Source organism: Somniosus microcephalus, unplaced genomic scaffold (assembly GCF_052327205.1).
Source record: "Somniosus microcephalus isolate GS21.2 unplaced genomic scaffold, FLI_Smic_1.0 unresolved_chr1, whole genome shotgun sequence".
In the NCBI taxonomy this organism is placed as follows: domain Eukaryota; kingdom Metazoa; phylum Chordata; class Chondrichthyes; order Squaliformes; family Somniosidae; genus Somniosus; species Somniosus microcephalus.
Window position 1 is genome coordinate 43,332,001 of NW_028225179.1, and position 13,943 is coordinate 43,345,943.

The 13,943-nt window shown below is 56.5% G+C and overlaps 1 protein-coding gene across 2 annotated transcripts in view; it reads right to left on the minus strand.

The window, feature by feature from the left end:
• Positions 1-253: 253 nt before the first annotated feature.
• The window catches only part of nfatc2ip (nuclear factor of activated T cells 2 interacting protein), a 42,965-nt gene continuing 29,275 nt past the window's right edge, over positions 254-13,943 (minus strand). The window contains exons 7-9 of one of the 2 annotated variants that reach the window (XM_085974486.1): positions 5,580-5,709; positions 2,571-2,686; positions 254-1,000 (exon numbers count right to left, since the gene is read on the minus strand). In XM_085974486.1, coding sequence (XP_085830612.1) covers positions 833-1,000; positions 2,571-2,686; positions 5,580-5,709 — 414 coding nt within the window. In that variant the 3' untranslated portion in view covers positions 254-832. Of the gene's footprint in view, positions 1,001-2,570; positions 2,687-5,579; positions 5,725-13,943 lie in introns of both variants that reach the window. The other variant, XM_085974485.1, reaches the window with a different exon arrangement.

The following is a 13,943-nucleotide window of genomic DNA, read 5'->3' on the forward strand; positions in this document are numbered from 1 at the left end:
TGGCCTACTCCTGCTCCTATCTTCTATGTTTCACATCGTATCATTTTCCACGCGTGTGCAGATCGAAGGTTTTTTCTCCCACCACCCCCCCGCGGTTTTGGCATTCCATCGCGACCGACGCTTTCCCCCCCACTCTGAAATCGCGTCTCCCCCGACGGAATCACAGGAGTCGACAACACTGGCAGTGCTTTACAGTTCCCGGCACGGAACCCCCAGCGGCAGCACCCGGCCAAGAAAGGGCTGCGCCACCAGCAACGTTTAATAAATACTTTATTTATTTTTTTTTATACGAAAAGTGATTTGAACTCGATTCCACATTCCCGCAAAGAAAGCGACCCGGCGGATTGATCGCGTACATGTGGGGCCAGTTTTGATGATGCGTGCCTTTCCCGGGGTGGCGTCCGTTTTGGAGAGGGCGCTGCCCCGGGATCCTCGTGGCCGAGTTGCTCGCGTGGATAGAGAACAAGTGGCAGGAGCTCCACCTTTCGCTGCACTGAATCGTGTCGGCACAGCTGGGCAAGAAGCGCGGCGTTAAAGCGGCTGCGATACAAGCGACGTCTGTAGAATATTTAATTTCGTGAAAAGGGATTTGAACGAAATTCCACAATTACTGTGAAGCAAGCGACCAGTACAATGAATTACATACAAAGGGTGAGATAATCAGAGGAGAGTCCAGGGGGATCACACAGGGAGCCAGTTCGCGCGGCAGCTGTTCGACTACAGGGACCCTCGCCAGTCCAATAAAAAATTGCTTGAATAAATTCAAAAATCCGCCCTCGGCTGCAGTGATCGAAATAATTGTTCTCTTTTGACACAGTCACTGTCCCGACGTTCAAGGGGAATAGACCCGCACGTCGATAACGTCGTCGGTCTCCATGTCATGATCCTGGGGCGTGCTGCTTTCCGACAGCTCCGAGCCGTCCAAGTGGAAGGTCACCCGCTGTCGCTGCAGCCCCATCTTCTCCTTATAGTCTTCCATCAGTCTCTTCAGTGACTCCGTCTGTCCCGGGAGAGGGGGGAGAGAACAGAGTGAGTTACAGGCTGGAATCGAATCGGGTTCAGCGTGGTTTATATACAGAATAGCAGATACCCAGGAGTGAGTTACAGGCTGGGATCTAATCGAGGGGTTCAGGGGTTTATATATAGAATAACAGATACCCGGGAGTGAGTTACAGGCTGGAATCTAATCAAGGGGTTTATATATAGAATAACAGATACCCGGGAGTGAGTTACAGGCTGGGATCTAATCGAGGGGTTAAGGGGTTTATATATAGAATAACAGATACCCGGGAGTGAGTTTTAGACTGGAATCTAATGGAGGGGTTCAGGGAGATTTATATATAGAATAACAGGTACCCGGGAGTGAGTTACAGGCTGGAATCTAATCGAGGGGTTTGGGGGGGGGTAATATGTAGAATAACATACCCAGGAGTGAGTTACAGGCTGGAATCTAATCGAGGGGCTCGGTGGGGTTTATATATAGAATAACAGATACCCAGGAGTGAGTTACAGGCTAGAATCTAACCGAGGAGTTCAGGGGGTTTATATATAGAATAACAGATACCCGGGAGTGAGTTACAGGCTGGAATCTAATCAAGTGGTTCAGGGGGTTTCTATATAGAATAACAGATACCCGGGAGTGAGTTACAGGCTGGAATCTAATCGAGGGGTTCGGGGGTTTATATATAGAATAACAGATACCCAGGAGTGAGTTACAGACTGGAATCTAACCGAGGAGTTCAGGGGGTTTATATATAGAATAACAGATACCCGGGAGTGAGTTACAGGCTGGGATCTAATCGAGGGGTTCGGGGGTTTTATATATAGAATAACAGATACCCGGGAGTGAGTTACAGGCTGGAATCTAATCAAGGGGTTCAGGGGGTTTATATGCAGAATAACAGATACCCGATTCAGCCTAATTCTCCCCTGTATTATCGAGCTGACATCTGTCATACTGCCCCCTTTTTCTGCTTCATTTTACTCTCTATCTCCTCATCCAGGGAGCTCTGGTTTTGGTTGACCTCCCTTTCCCCCTCGTGGGAATGTACCTCGACTGTACCCAAACCATCTCCCCTTTAAAGGCCGCCCGATACGCCATTAAATTCCCACCTGCCAATCTTTTGACTCCCAATTTACCTGGGCCAGATCCCTCCTCAATTCGCTGAAATTAGCCCTCCTGCAGTTAGGTATTTTTATTCTACATTGATCCTTGTCCTTCTCCATAACTAATCTAAACCATACGATAATATGATCACTATTCCCGAAGTGCTCTCCCGAATGTGACATTCACCACTTCATTCCCTCGGACTAGAAGCATCAATGTGCCTCCTTCCTCGTTGGGCAGGAAACATACTGATCAACAAAATTCTCTTGGACACACTTTAGAAATCCCTCCTCTTCTCTGTCGTTAAAGGGGCAGGAACCCAGAACTCAAACCCCCCCCCCCCGCCCCCCCACTGCTCTCTGCAGTGGTCTGCTCCAGCACAGGGCTTTGTCTGCACAGCTCAGCGTCGCCATGTCTTGTTGGCCCCCTTCCCTCCCTCCCCGCCCTGCATCCTCTCGCTGACCTTTCCGATGGTGATGACCTGGAAGGAGTTCTTCTCCACTCCGCGCACTCGCAGACAGATCGTGTCCTGACACCCGGCATCCTGCTGACCGGGAAATTCGGACATCACAAAGCAATCTGGAAATGCAGGACAGAACTCGTTAATGCCCGATCCTGGGAGGATGCGTGTGTGTGTGTGTGCGCGCACACACGCGAGAGGTCGGCCTCTGCGTGTGTGCGCGCGTGACCTGTCTCTGTGTGTGTGTGCGTGTCTGTGACAGGGGGGAGGCTGGTGAGTCCAAAGAGGATCAGCGAGGGAGAGGCAGAGCGAGGGAGAGGCAGAACGAGGGAGAGGGACAGAGCCAGAGAGAGGGACAGAGCCAGAGAGAGGGACAGAGCCAGAGAGAGGGACAGAGCCAGAGAGAGGGACAGAGCCAGAGAGAGAGACAGAGCCAGAGAGAGAGACAGAGCCAGAGAGAGAGACAGAGCCAGAGAGAGAGACAGAGCCAGAGAGAGAGACAGAGCCAGAGAGAGAGAGAGAGACAGAGCCAGAGAGAGAGAGAGAGACAGAGCCAGAGAGAGACAGAGCCAGAGAGAGAGACAGAGAGAGAGAGAGCCAGAGAGAGAGAGAGCCAGAGAGACAGAGCCAGAGAGAGAGACAGAGCCAGAGAGAGAGACAGAGCCAGAGAGAGAGACAGAGCCAGAGAGAGAGAGACAGAGCCAGAGAGAGAGACAGAGCCAGAGAGAGAGAGACAGAGCCAGAGAGAGAGAGACAGAGCCAGAGAGAGAGAGACAGAGCCAGAGAGAGAGAGACAGAGCCAGAGAGAGAGAGACAGAGCCAGAGAGAGAGAGACAGAGCCAGAGAGAGAGAGACAGAGCCAGAGAGAGAGAGAGAGAGCCAGAGAGAGAGAGAGAGCCAGAGAGACAGAGCCAGAGAGAGAGACAGAGCCAGAGAGAGAGACAGAGCCAGAGAGACAGAGCCAGAGAGAGGGACAGAGCCAGAGAGAGGGACAGAGCCAGAGAGAGGGACAGAGCCAGAGAGAGGGACAGAGCCAGAGAGAGGGACAGAGCCAGAGAGAGAGACAGAGCCAGAGAGAGAGACAGAGCCAGAGAGAGAGACAGAGCCAGAGAGAGACAGAGCCAGAGAGAGAGACAGAGCCAGAGAGAGAGAGAGAGACAGAGCCAGAGAGAGAGAGAGAGACAGAGCCAGAGAGAGAGACAGAGCCAGAGAGAGAGAGAGCCAGAGACAGAGCCAGAGAGAGAGACAGAGCCAGAGAGAGAGACAGAGCCAGAGAGAGAGACAGAGCCAGAGAGAGAGACAGAGCCAGAGAGAGAGAGACAGAGCCAGAGAGAGAGACAGAGCCAGAGAGAGAGAGACAGAGCCAGAGAGAGAGAGACAGAGCCAGAGAGAGAGAGACAGAGCCAGAGAGAGAGAGACAGAGCCAGAGAGAGAGAGACAGAGCCAGAGAGAGAGAGACAGAGCCAGAGAGAGAGAGACAGAGCCAGAGAGAGAGAGAGAGAGCCAGAGAGAGAGAGAGAGCCAGAGAGACAGAGCCAGAGAGAGAGACAGAGCCAGAGAGAGAGACAGAGCCAGAGAGACAGAGCCAGAGAGAGGGACAGAGCCAGAGAGAGGGACAGAGCCAGAGAGAGGGACAGAGCCAGAGAGAGGGACAGAGCCAGAGAGAGGGACAGAGCCAGAGAGAGAGACAGAGCCAGAGAGAGAGACAGAGCCAGAGAGAGAGACAGAGCCAGAGAGAGACAGAGCCAGAGAGAGAGACAGAGCCAGAGAGAGAGAGAGAGACAGAGCCAGAGAGAGAGAGAGAGACAGAGCCAGAGAGAGAGACAGAGCCAGAGAGAGAGAGAGCCAGAGACAGAGCCAGAGAGAGAGACAGAGCCAGAGAGAGAGAGACAGAGCCAGAGAGAGAGAGACAGAGCCAGAGAGAGAGAGACAGAGCCAGAGAGAGAGAGACAGAGCCAGAGAGAGAGAGACAGAGCCAGAGAGAGAGAGACAGAGCCAGAGAGAGAGAGACAGAGCCAGAGAGAGAGAGACAGAGCCAGAGAGAGAGAGACAGAGCCAGAGAGAGAGAGACAGAGCCAGAGAGAGAGAGACAGAGCCAGAGAGAGAGAGACAGAGCCAGAGAGAGAGAGACAGAGCCAGAGAGAGAGAGACAGAGCCAGAGAGAGAGAGACAGAGCCAGAGAGAGAGAGACAGAGCCAGAGAGAGAGAGACAGAGCCAGAGAGAGACAGAGCCAGAGAGAGAGAGACAGAGCCAGAGAGAGAGAGACAGAGCCAGAGAGAGAGAGACAGAGCCAGAGAGAGAGAGACAGAGCCAGAGAGAGAGAGACAGAGCCAGAGAGAGAGAGACAGAGCCAGAGAGAGAGAGACAGAGCCAGAGAGAGAGAGACAGAGCCAGAGAGAGAGAGACAGAGCCAGAGAGAGAGAGACAGAGCCAGAGAGAGAGAGACAGAGCCAGAGAGAGAGAGACAGAGCCAGAGAGAGAGAGACAGAGCCAGAGAGAGAGACAGAGCGAGAGAGAGACAGAGCGAGAGACAGAGCGAGAGAGAGACAGAGCGAGAGACAGAGACAGAACGAGAGACAGAGACAGAGCGAGAGACAGAGACAGAGCGAGAGACAGAGACAGAGCGAGAGACAGAGACAGAGCGAGAGACAGAGACAGAGCGAGAGACAGAGACAGAGCGAGAGACAGAGACAGAGCGAGAGACAGAGACAGAGCGAGAGACAGAGACAGAGCGAGAGACAGAGACAGAGCGAGAGACAGAGACAGAGACAGAGCGAGAGAGAGACAGAGCCAGAGACAGACAAAGAGAGCAAGACAGAGACAAAGAGACCACACACACACAAACACAGGCCAGGGATCGAGCCTGGGCCTTTCCTGCTGTGTGTGTGGGGGGCTCAGTACCATAAACTTGAGAAAACGCCGACATACAATGTACAGTGTCAGTAACTAACCCCACCTCCCCACCCCTCACCCTGCACCTCCCAGCCCCCTGACCCTGCACCTCGACTCACCCAGAATGTCCGCGATGGTGAGATTGAGAGACTCGGGCGTCTCCGACAGCGACACCTCCACCTCCTTTTGTAGGAGGATGACCCGGGCAGCATCCACGTCAAGCTTTCCTGCCACGTGGTCAATGACCTTCTGCAGAGGGTCCGTCTGAGGGAGGGAGGAGGGAAGGGGAGAGGGAGGCAGGAAGGGGAGAGGGGGCGGGAGGGGGAGAGGGGGCGGGAGGGGGAAAGAGAGAGAGAGAGGGGGAAAGAGTGAGAGAGAGGGGGAGAGAAGGAGGTTATTCGAGAGACAGGGAGTGAAACTAGTCAGTGAACAGGCATGAGGGCAGATGTGGTGAACAGAACAAAACCCGATCTCTCAGTCACTCACGGTCACACTCGCCCTCCTCCCTGGACCCGCTGGAAGGCCTGACCTGGGGGGCTCGAGCTCCCCTCAGCTTATTCCATGCAGCCCCTCCCTCGTGTCCCTGGGGCTGTGCTCACCTCCAGCCCCGTGAGGTGGGAGGGAGTGCTGCCAAGGGGGGGGGGGGATGTTGTTGGGAGGCCAAGAGGATGAAATGCTGGTTATTTAACGGGGAGGTTACTCAGTGAAGCCAGTGCTTCTCCTATCCAGCTGCACCTAGCCAGGGGTCGGCTGTGTGCGCCAGACACCAGCTCCCCTCATTTCCTGGGTGGGGGGCAGATTTCCCCCCCCCCCCCCGCCGCTCCCCCCACCCCCGCAGCAAGGCTCTCGTAAGACTCGGAGCGAGACTGAGTGTCACCCACCCCCCTACCCCTCACCAGCAAGCCGGGGAGTGACGGCAGCCAGAGACCCTCTCACTCACAGCCTCCCGATGCCTGGTGTGGGGGCCGAGGACCAACACACAGCGAGCAGGAAAGGCCCAGGTCCCCGTCGCCGGCCTGTGCTGAGTGAGCCGATCTCACACCCGGGGGGGGGGCTGGTGATAGAGGGGCGTTACAATTGCCTTCACATTGCCTGGTTGAAGAAAAAGCCACTGTTCCTCGCTCGTGCTGGCTTTCCCAGGCGCCGACCTTCCCCGCACCCCTACTCCCCTCTGGGTACGTACGAAGACTGGCGTGGACACTGCTGCGATGCCCTCACAGTCAAATAGCCCGGGGAGAGCGGGCGACGGGACCGAACGCAGGCACACTCCCCGCCGCCTCGCCTCTCCGCTCCCAGCCCCTTTAGACCCAAGGAGGACAGAAACGCCAACAAAGGAACCGGTTACAGTATATAAGTTATGGAAAGTCTTGCATATCTCCCGCGCCTTTCACTAACAACAGAGGTCCCAAAGCGCTTTACAGCCAAAGAAGGACTATTCTGAAATGTAATCACTGTTGTAATGTGGGAAACGCAGCAGCCAATTTGCATACAGCAAGCTCCCACAAACAGCAATGTGATAACGACCAGATAATCTGCTTTAGTGATCTTGATTGAGGGATAAATATTGGCCCCAGGACACCGGGGAGAACTCCCCCACCCTGCTCTTCCTTGAAATAGTAGCCACGGGATCTTTTACATTCACCTGAGGGGGGGGGGGGGCCTTTTTTTAAAGTCTCATCTGAAACACGGCCCCTCCGACAGTGCAGCGCTCCCTCAGCACTGCCCCTCCGACAGTGCGGTGCTCACTCAGTACTGCGCTCCCTCGGTACTGACCCTTTGATGGTGCAGCTCTCCCTCAGTACTGCCCCTCCGACAGTGCGGCGCTCCCTCAGTACTGCCCCTCCGACAGTGCAGCGCTCCCTCAGTACTGCCCCTCCGACAGTGCAGCGCTCCCTCAGTACTCACCCTCCGACAGTGCGGCGCTCCCTCAGTACTGCCCCTCCGACAGTGCGGCGCTCCCTCAGTACAGCCCCTCCGACAGTGCAGCGCTCCCTCAGTACAGCCCCTCCGACAGTGCAGCGCTCCCTCAGTACAGCCCCTCCGACAGCGTGGCGCTCCCTCAGTACTGCCCCTCCGACAGTGCAGCGCTCCCTCAGTACTGCCCCTCCGACAGTGCAGCGCTCCCTCAGTACAGCCCCTCCGACAGTGCAGCCCCTCCGACAGCGTGGCGCTCCCTCAGTACAGCCCCTCCGACAGCGTGGCGCTCCCTCAGTACTGCCCCTCCGACAGTGCAGCGCTCCCTCAGTACTGACCCTCCGACAGTGCAGCCCCTCCGACAGCGTGGCGCTCCCTCAGTACAGCCCCTCCGACAGTGCGGCGCTCCCTCAGTACAGCCCCTCCGACAGTGCGGCGCTCCCTCAGTACAGCCCCTCCGACAGCGTGGCGCTCCCTCAGTACTCACCCTCCGACAGTGCGGCGCTCCCTCAGTACTCACCCTCCGACAGTGCGGCGCTCCCTCAGTACAGCCCCTCCGACAGTGCGGCGCTCCCTCAGTACTCACCCTCCGACAGTGCGGCGCTCCCATGGTACTACAGTTGAGTTTCTGTGCTCGAGTCTCTGGAGTGAGACTTGAAACCAGGACCTTCAGTCTCAGAGGGGAGGGTGCTTCTCACTGAGAGACGGCTGACACTGATTACCTGTCTAAACAGCTCAGGAATGGATTTTTGGGCCCGCATGGAACCAAGGGATATGGGGATCGGGCAAGAATGTGGAGTTGAGGTAGAAGTTCAGCCACATTCTTACTGAACGGTGGAGCAACCTCGTGGGGCTGTGTAGCCGACTCCTGCTCCCCATTCTAGGGGAGTTTCCACACAATCAGTGCTCAACATGTCCGAACGTGGCAGGACAGCACTCAACACATAAAAGGCAAAAAATCAACACAGAGCACAATCATCTCGCATTTATATTGTGCCTTTCAGATTGATACAGGGCTGTGGGAAGAGAGCGGGGCAGTGGGATTAGCTTGGGGATTGATACAGGGCTATGGGGAGAGAGCGGGGCAGTGGGATTAGTTTGGGGATTGATACAGGGCTATGGGGAGAGAGCGGGGCAGTGGGATTAGTTTGGTGATTGATACAGGGCAATGGGGAGAGAGCGGGGCAGTGGGATTAGTTTGGGGATTGATACAGGGCTAGGGGGAGAGAGCGGGGCAGTGGGATTAGTTTGGGGATTGATACAGGGCTGTGGGGAGAGAGCGGGGCAGTGGGATTAGTTTGGGGATTGATACAGGGCTAGGGGGAGAGAGCGGGGCAGTGGGATTAGTTTGGGGATTGATACAGGGCTGTGGGGAGAGAGCGGGGCAGTGGGATTAGTTTGGGGATTGATACAGGGCTATGGGGAGAGAGCAGGGCAGTGGGATTAGTTTGCGGATTGATACAGGGCTATGGGGAGAGAGCGGGACAGTGGGATTAGTTTGGGGTTGATACAGGGCTATGGGGAGAGAGCGGGGCAGTGGGATTAGTTTGGGGATTGATACAGGGCTGTGGGGAGAGAGCGGGGCAGTGGGATTAGTTTGGGGATTGATACAGGGCTAGGGGGAGAGAGCGGGGCAGTGGGATTAGTTTGGAGATTGATACAGGGCTATGGGGAGAGAGCGGGGCAGTGGGATTATTTTGGGGATTGATGCAGGGCTATGGGGAGAGAGCGGGGCAGTGGGATTAGTTTGTGGATTGATACAGGGCTATGGGGAGAGAGCGGGGCAGTGGGATTAGTTTGGAGATTGATACAGGGCTATGGGGAGAGAGCGGGGCAGTGGGATTAGTTTGGAGATTGATGCAGGGCTATGGGGAGAGAGCAGGGCAGTGGGATTAGTTTGTGGATTGATACAGGGCTAGGGGAGAGAGCGGGGCAGTGGGATTAGTTTGGGGATTGATACAGGGCTATGGGGAGAGAGTGGGGCAGTGAGATTAGTTTGGGGTTGATACAGGGCTATGGGGAGAGAGCGGGGCAGTGGGATTAGTTTGGGGATTGATACAGGGCTGTGGGGAGAGAGCGGGGCAGTGGGATTAGTTTGGGGATTGATACAGGGCTATGGGGAGAGAGCGGGGCAGTGGGATTAGTTTGTGGATTGATACAGGGCTCTGGGTAGAGAGCGGGCAGTGGGATTAGTTTGGAGATTGATACAGGGCTGTGGGGAGAGAGCAGGGCAGTGGGATTAGTTTGTGGATTGATACAGGGCTATGGGGAGAGAGCAGGGCAGTGGGATTAGTTTGTGGATTGATACAGGGCTAGGGGAGAGAGCAGGGCAGTGAGATTAGTTTGGGGATTGATACAGGGCTATGGGGAGAGAGCAGGGCAGTGGGATTAGTTTGGGGATTGATACTGGGCTATGGGGAGTGAGCAGGGGGGGGGGGGGGGGGACGGGGCCTTTTTTTAACGTCTCATCCGAAACACGGCCCCTCCGACAGTGCAGCGCTCCCTCAGCACTGCCCCTCCGACAGTGCGGTGCTCACTCAGTACTGCGCTCCCTCGGTACGGACCCTTTGATGGTGCAGCTCTCCCTCAGTACTGCCCCTCCGACAGTGCGGCGCTCCCTCAGTACAGCCCCTCCGACAGTGCGGCGCTCCCTCAGTACTGCCCCTCCGACAGTGCGGCGCTCCCTCAGTACTGCCCCTCCGACAGTGCAGCGCTCCCTCAGTACTGCCCCTCCAACAGTGCGGCGCTCCCTCAGTACTGCCCCTCCGACAGTGCAGCGCTCCCTCAGTACTGCCCCTCCGACAGTGCAGCGCTCCCTCAGTACAGCCCCTCCGACAGCGTGGCGCTCCCTCAGTACTGCCCCTCCGACAGTGCAGCGCTCCCTCAGTACTCACCCTCCGACAGTGCGGCGCTCCCTCAGTACTGCCCCTCCGACAGTGCGGCGCTCCCTCAGTACTGCCCCTCCGACAGTGCAGCGCTCCCTCAGTACTGCCCCTCCGACAGTGCGGCGCTCCCTCAGTACTGCCCCTCCAACAGTGCAGCGCTCCCTCAGTACAGCCCCTCCGACAGTGCAGCGCTCCCTCAGTACTGCCCCTCCGACAGTGCAGCGCTCCCTCAGTACAGCCCCTCCGACAGCGTGGCGCTCCCTCAGTACTGCCCCTCCGACAGTGCAGCGCTCCCTCAGTACTCACCCTCCGACAGTGCAGCGCTCCCTCAGGACAGCCCCTCCGACAGTGCAGCTCTCCCTCAGTACTCACCCTCCGACAGTGCAGCGCTCCCTCAGTACTGCCCCTCCGACAGTGCGGCGCTCCCTCAGTACTCACCCTCCGACAGTGCGGCGCTCCCTCAGTACAGCCCCTCCGACAGTGCAGCGCTCCCTCAGTACTGCCCCTCCGACAGTGCGGCGCTCCCTCAGTACTCACCCTCCGACAGTGCGGCGCTCCCATGGTACTACAGTTGAGTTTCTGTGCTCGAGTCTCTGGAGTGAGACTTGAAACCAGGACCTTCAGTCTCAGAGGGGAGGGTGCTTCTCACTGAGAGACGGCTGACACTGATTACCTGTCTAAACAGCTCAGGAATGGATTTTTGGGCCCGCATGGAACCAAGGGATATGGGGATCTGGCAAGAATGTGGAGTTGAGGTAGAAGTTCAGCCACATTCTTACTGAACGGTGGAGCAACCTCGTGGGGCTGTGTAGCCGACTCCTGCTCCCCATTCTAGGGGAGTTTCCACACAATCAGTGCTCAACATGTCCGAACGTGGCAGGACAGCACTCAACACATAAAAGGCAAAAAATCAACACAGAGCACAATCATCTCGCATTTATATTGTGCCTTTCAGATTGATACAGGGCTGTGGGAAGAGAGCGGGGCAGTGGGATTAGTTTGGGGATTGATACAGGGCTGTGGGAAGAGAGCGGGGCAGTGGGATTAGTTTGGGGATTGATACAGGGCTATGGGGAGAGAGCGGGGCAGTGGGATTAGTTTGGGGATTGATACAGGGCAATGGGAAGAGAGCGGGGCAGTGGGATTAGTTTGGGGATTGATACAGGGCGATGGGGAGAGAGCGGGGCAGTGGGATTAGTTTGGGATTGATTCAGGGCTATGGGGAGCGAGCGGGGCAGTGAGATTAGTTTGGGGATTGATACAGGGCAATGGGGAGAGAGCGGGGCAGTGGGATTAGTTTGGGGATTGATACAGGGCTATGGGGAGAGAGCGGGGCAGTGGGATTAGTTTGGGGATTGATACAGGGCTATGGGGAGAGAGCGGGGCAGTGAGATTAGTTTGGGGATTGATACAGGTCTATGGGGAGAGAGCGGGGCAGTGGGATTAGTTTGGGGATTGATACAGGGCTATGGGAAGAGAGCGGGGCAGTGAGATTAGTTTGGGGATTGATACAGGGCGATGGGGAGAGAGCGGGGCAGTGGGATTAGTTTGTGGATTGATACAGGGCTATGGGGAGAGAGCGGGGCTGTGGGATTATTTTGGGGATTGATGCAGGGCTATGGGGAGAGAGCGGGGCAGTGGGATTAGTTTGTGGATTGATACAGGGCTATGGGGAGAGAGCGGGGCAGTGGGATTATTTTGGGGATTGATGCAGGGCTATGGGGAGAGAGCGGGGCAGTGGGATTATTTTGGGGATTGATGCAGGGCTATGGGGAGAGAGCGGGGCAGTGGGATTAGTTTGTGGATTGATACAGGGCTATGGGGAGAGAGCGGGGCAGTGGGATTAGTTTGGAGATTGATACAGGGCTGTGGGGAGAGAGCGGGGCAGTGGGATTGTTTTGGGGATTGATGCAGGGCTATGGGGAGAGAGCGGGGCAGTGGGATTAGTTTGTGGATTGATACAGGGCTATGGGGAGAGAGCGGGGCAGTGGGATTAGTTTGTGGATTGATACAGGGCTATGGGGAGAGAGCGGGGCAGTGGGATTCGTTTGGAGATTGATACAGGGCTGTGGGGAGAGAGTGGGGCAGTGGGATTAGTTTGCGGATTGATACAGGGCTATGGGGAGAGAGCGGGGCAGTGGGATTAGTTTGTGGATTGATACAGGGCTATGGGGAGAGAGCAGGGCAGTGGGATTAGTTTGTGGATTGATACAGGGCTAGGGGAGAGAGCGGGGCAGTGGGATTAGTTTGGGGATTGATACAGGGCTATGGGGAGAGAGTGGGGCAGTGAGATTAGTTTGGGGTTGATACAGGGCTATGGGGAGAGAGCGGGGCAGTGGGATTAGTTTGGGGATTGATACAGGGCTGTGGGGAGAGAGCGGGGCAGTGGGATTAGTTTGGGGATTGATACAGGGCTGTGGGGAGAGAGCGAGGCAGTGGGATTAGTTTGTGGATTGATGCAGGGCTATGGGGAGAGAGCGGGGCAGTGGGATTAGTTTGTGGATTGATACAGGGCTAGGGGAGAGAGCGGGGCAGTGAGATTAGTTTGGGGATTGATACAGGGCTATGGGGAGAGAGCGGGGCAGTGAGATTAGTTTGGGGATTGATACAGGGCTATGGGGAGAGAGTGGGACAGTGGGATTAGTTTGGGGTTGATACAGGGCTGTGGGGAGAGAGCGGGGCAGTGGGATTAGTTTGGGGATTGATACAGGGCTATGGGGAGAGAGTGGGACAGTGGGATTAGTTTGGGGTTGATACAGGGCTGTGGGGAGAGAGCGGGGCAGTGGGATTAGTTTGGGGATTGATACAGGGCTGTGGGGAGAGAGCGGGGCAGTGGGATTATTTTGGGGATTGATGCAGGGCTATGGGGAGAGAGCGGGGAAGTGGGATTAGTTTGTGGATTGATACAGGGCTATGGGGAGAGAGCGGGGCAGTGGGATTAGTTTGGAGATTGATACAGGGCTAGGGGAGAGAGCGGGGCAGTGGGATTAGTTTCGGGATTGATACAGGGCTATGGGGAGAGAGTGGGGCAGTGAGATTAGTTTGGGGTTGATACAGGGCTATGGGGAGAGAGCGGGGCAGTGGGATTAGTTTGGGGATTGATACAGGGCTGTGGGGAGAGAGCGGGGCAGTGGGATTAGTTTGGGGATTGATACAGGGCTGTGGGGAGAGAGCGGGGCAGTGGGATTAGTTTGTGGATTGATACAGGGCTATGGGGAGAGAGCGGGGCAGTGGGATTAGTTTGTGGATTGATACAGGGCTATGGGGAGAGAGCAGGGCAGTGGGATTAGTTTGGGGATTGACACTGGGCTATGGGGAGTGAGCAGGGGGCGGGGGGGGGGGGGGGGGAACGCGGCCCTTTTTTAACGTCTCATCCGAAACACTGCCCCTCCGACAGTGCGGTGCTCACTCAGTACTGCGCTCCCTCGGTACTGAGCCTTTGATGGTGCAGCTCTCCCTCAGTACTGCCCCTCCGACAGTGCGGCGCTCCCTCAGTACAGCCCCTCCGACAGTGCGGCGCTCCCTCAGTACTGCCCCTCCGACAGTGCAGCGCTCCCTCAGTACTGCCCCTCCGACAGTGCGGTGCTCCCTCAGTACTGCCCCTCCGACAGTGCGGCGCTCCCTCAGTACTGCCCCTCCGACAGTGCGGCGCTCCCTCAGTACTGCCCCTCCGACAGTGCAGCG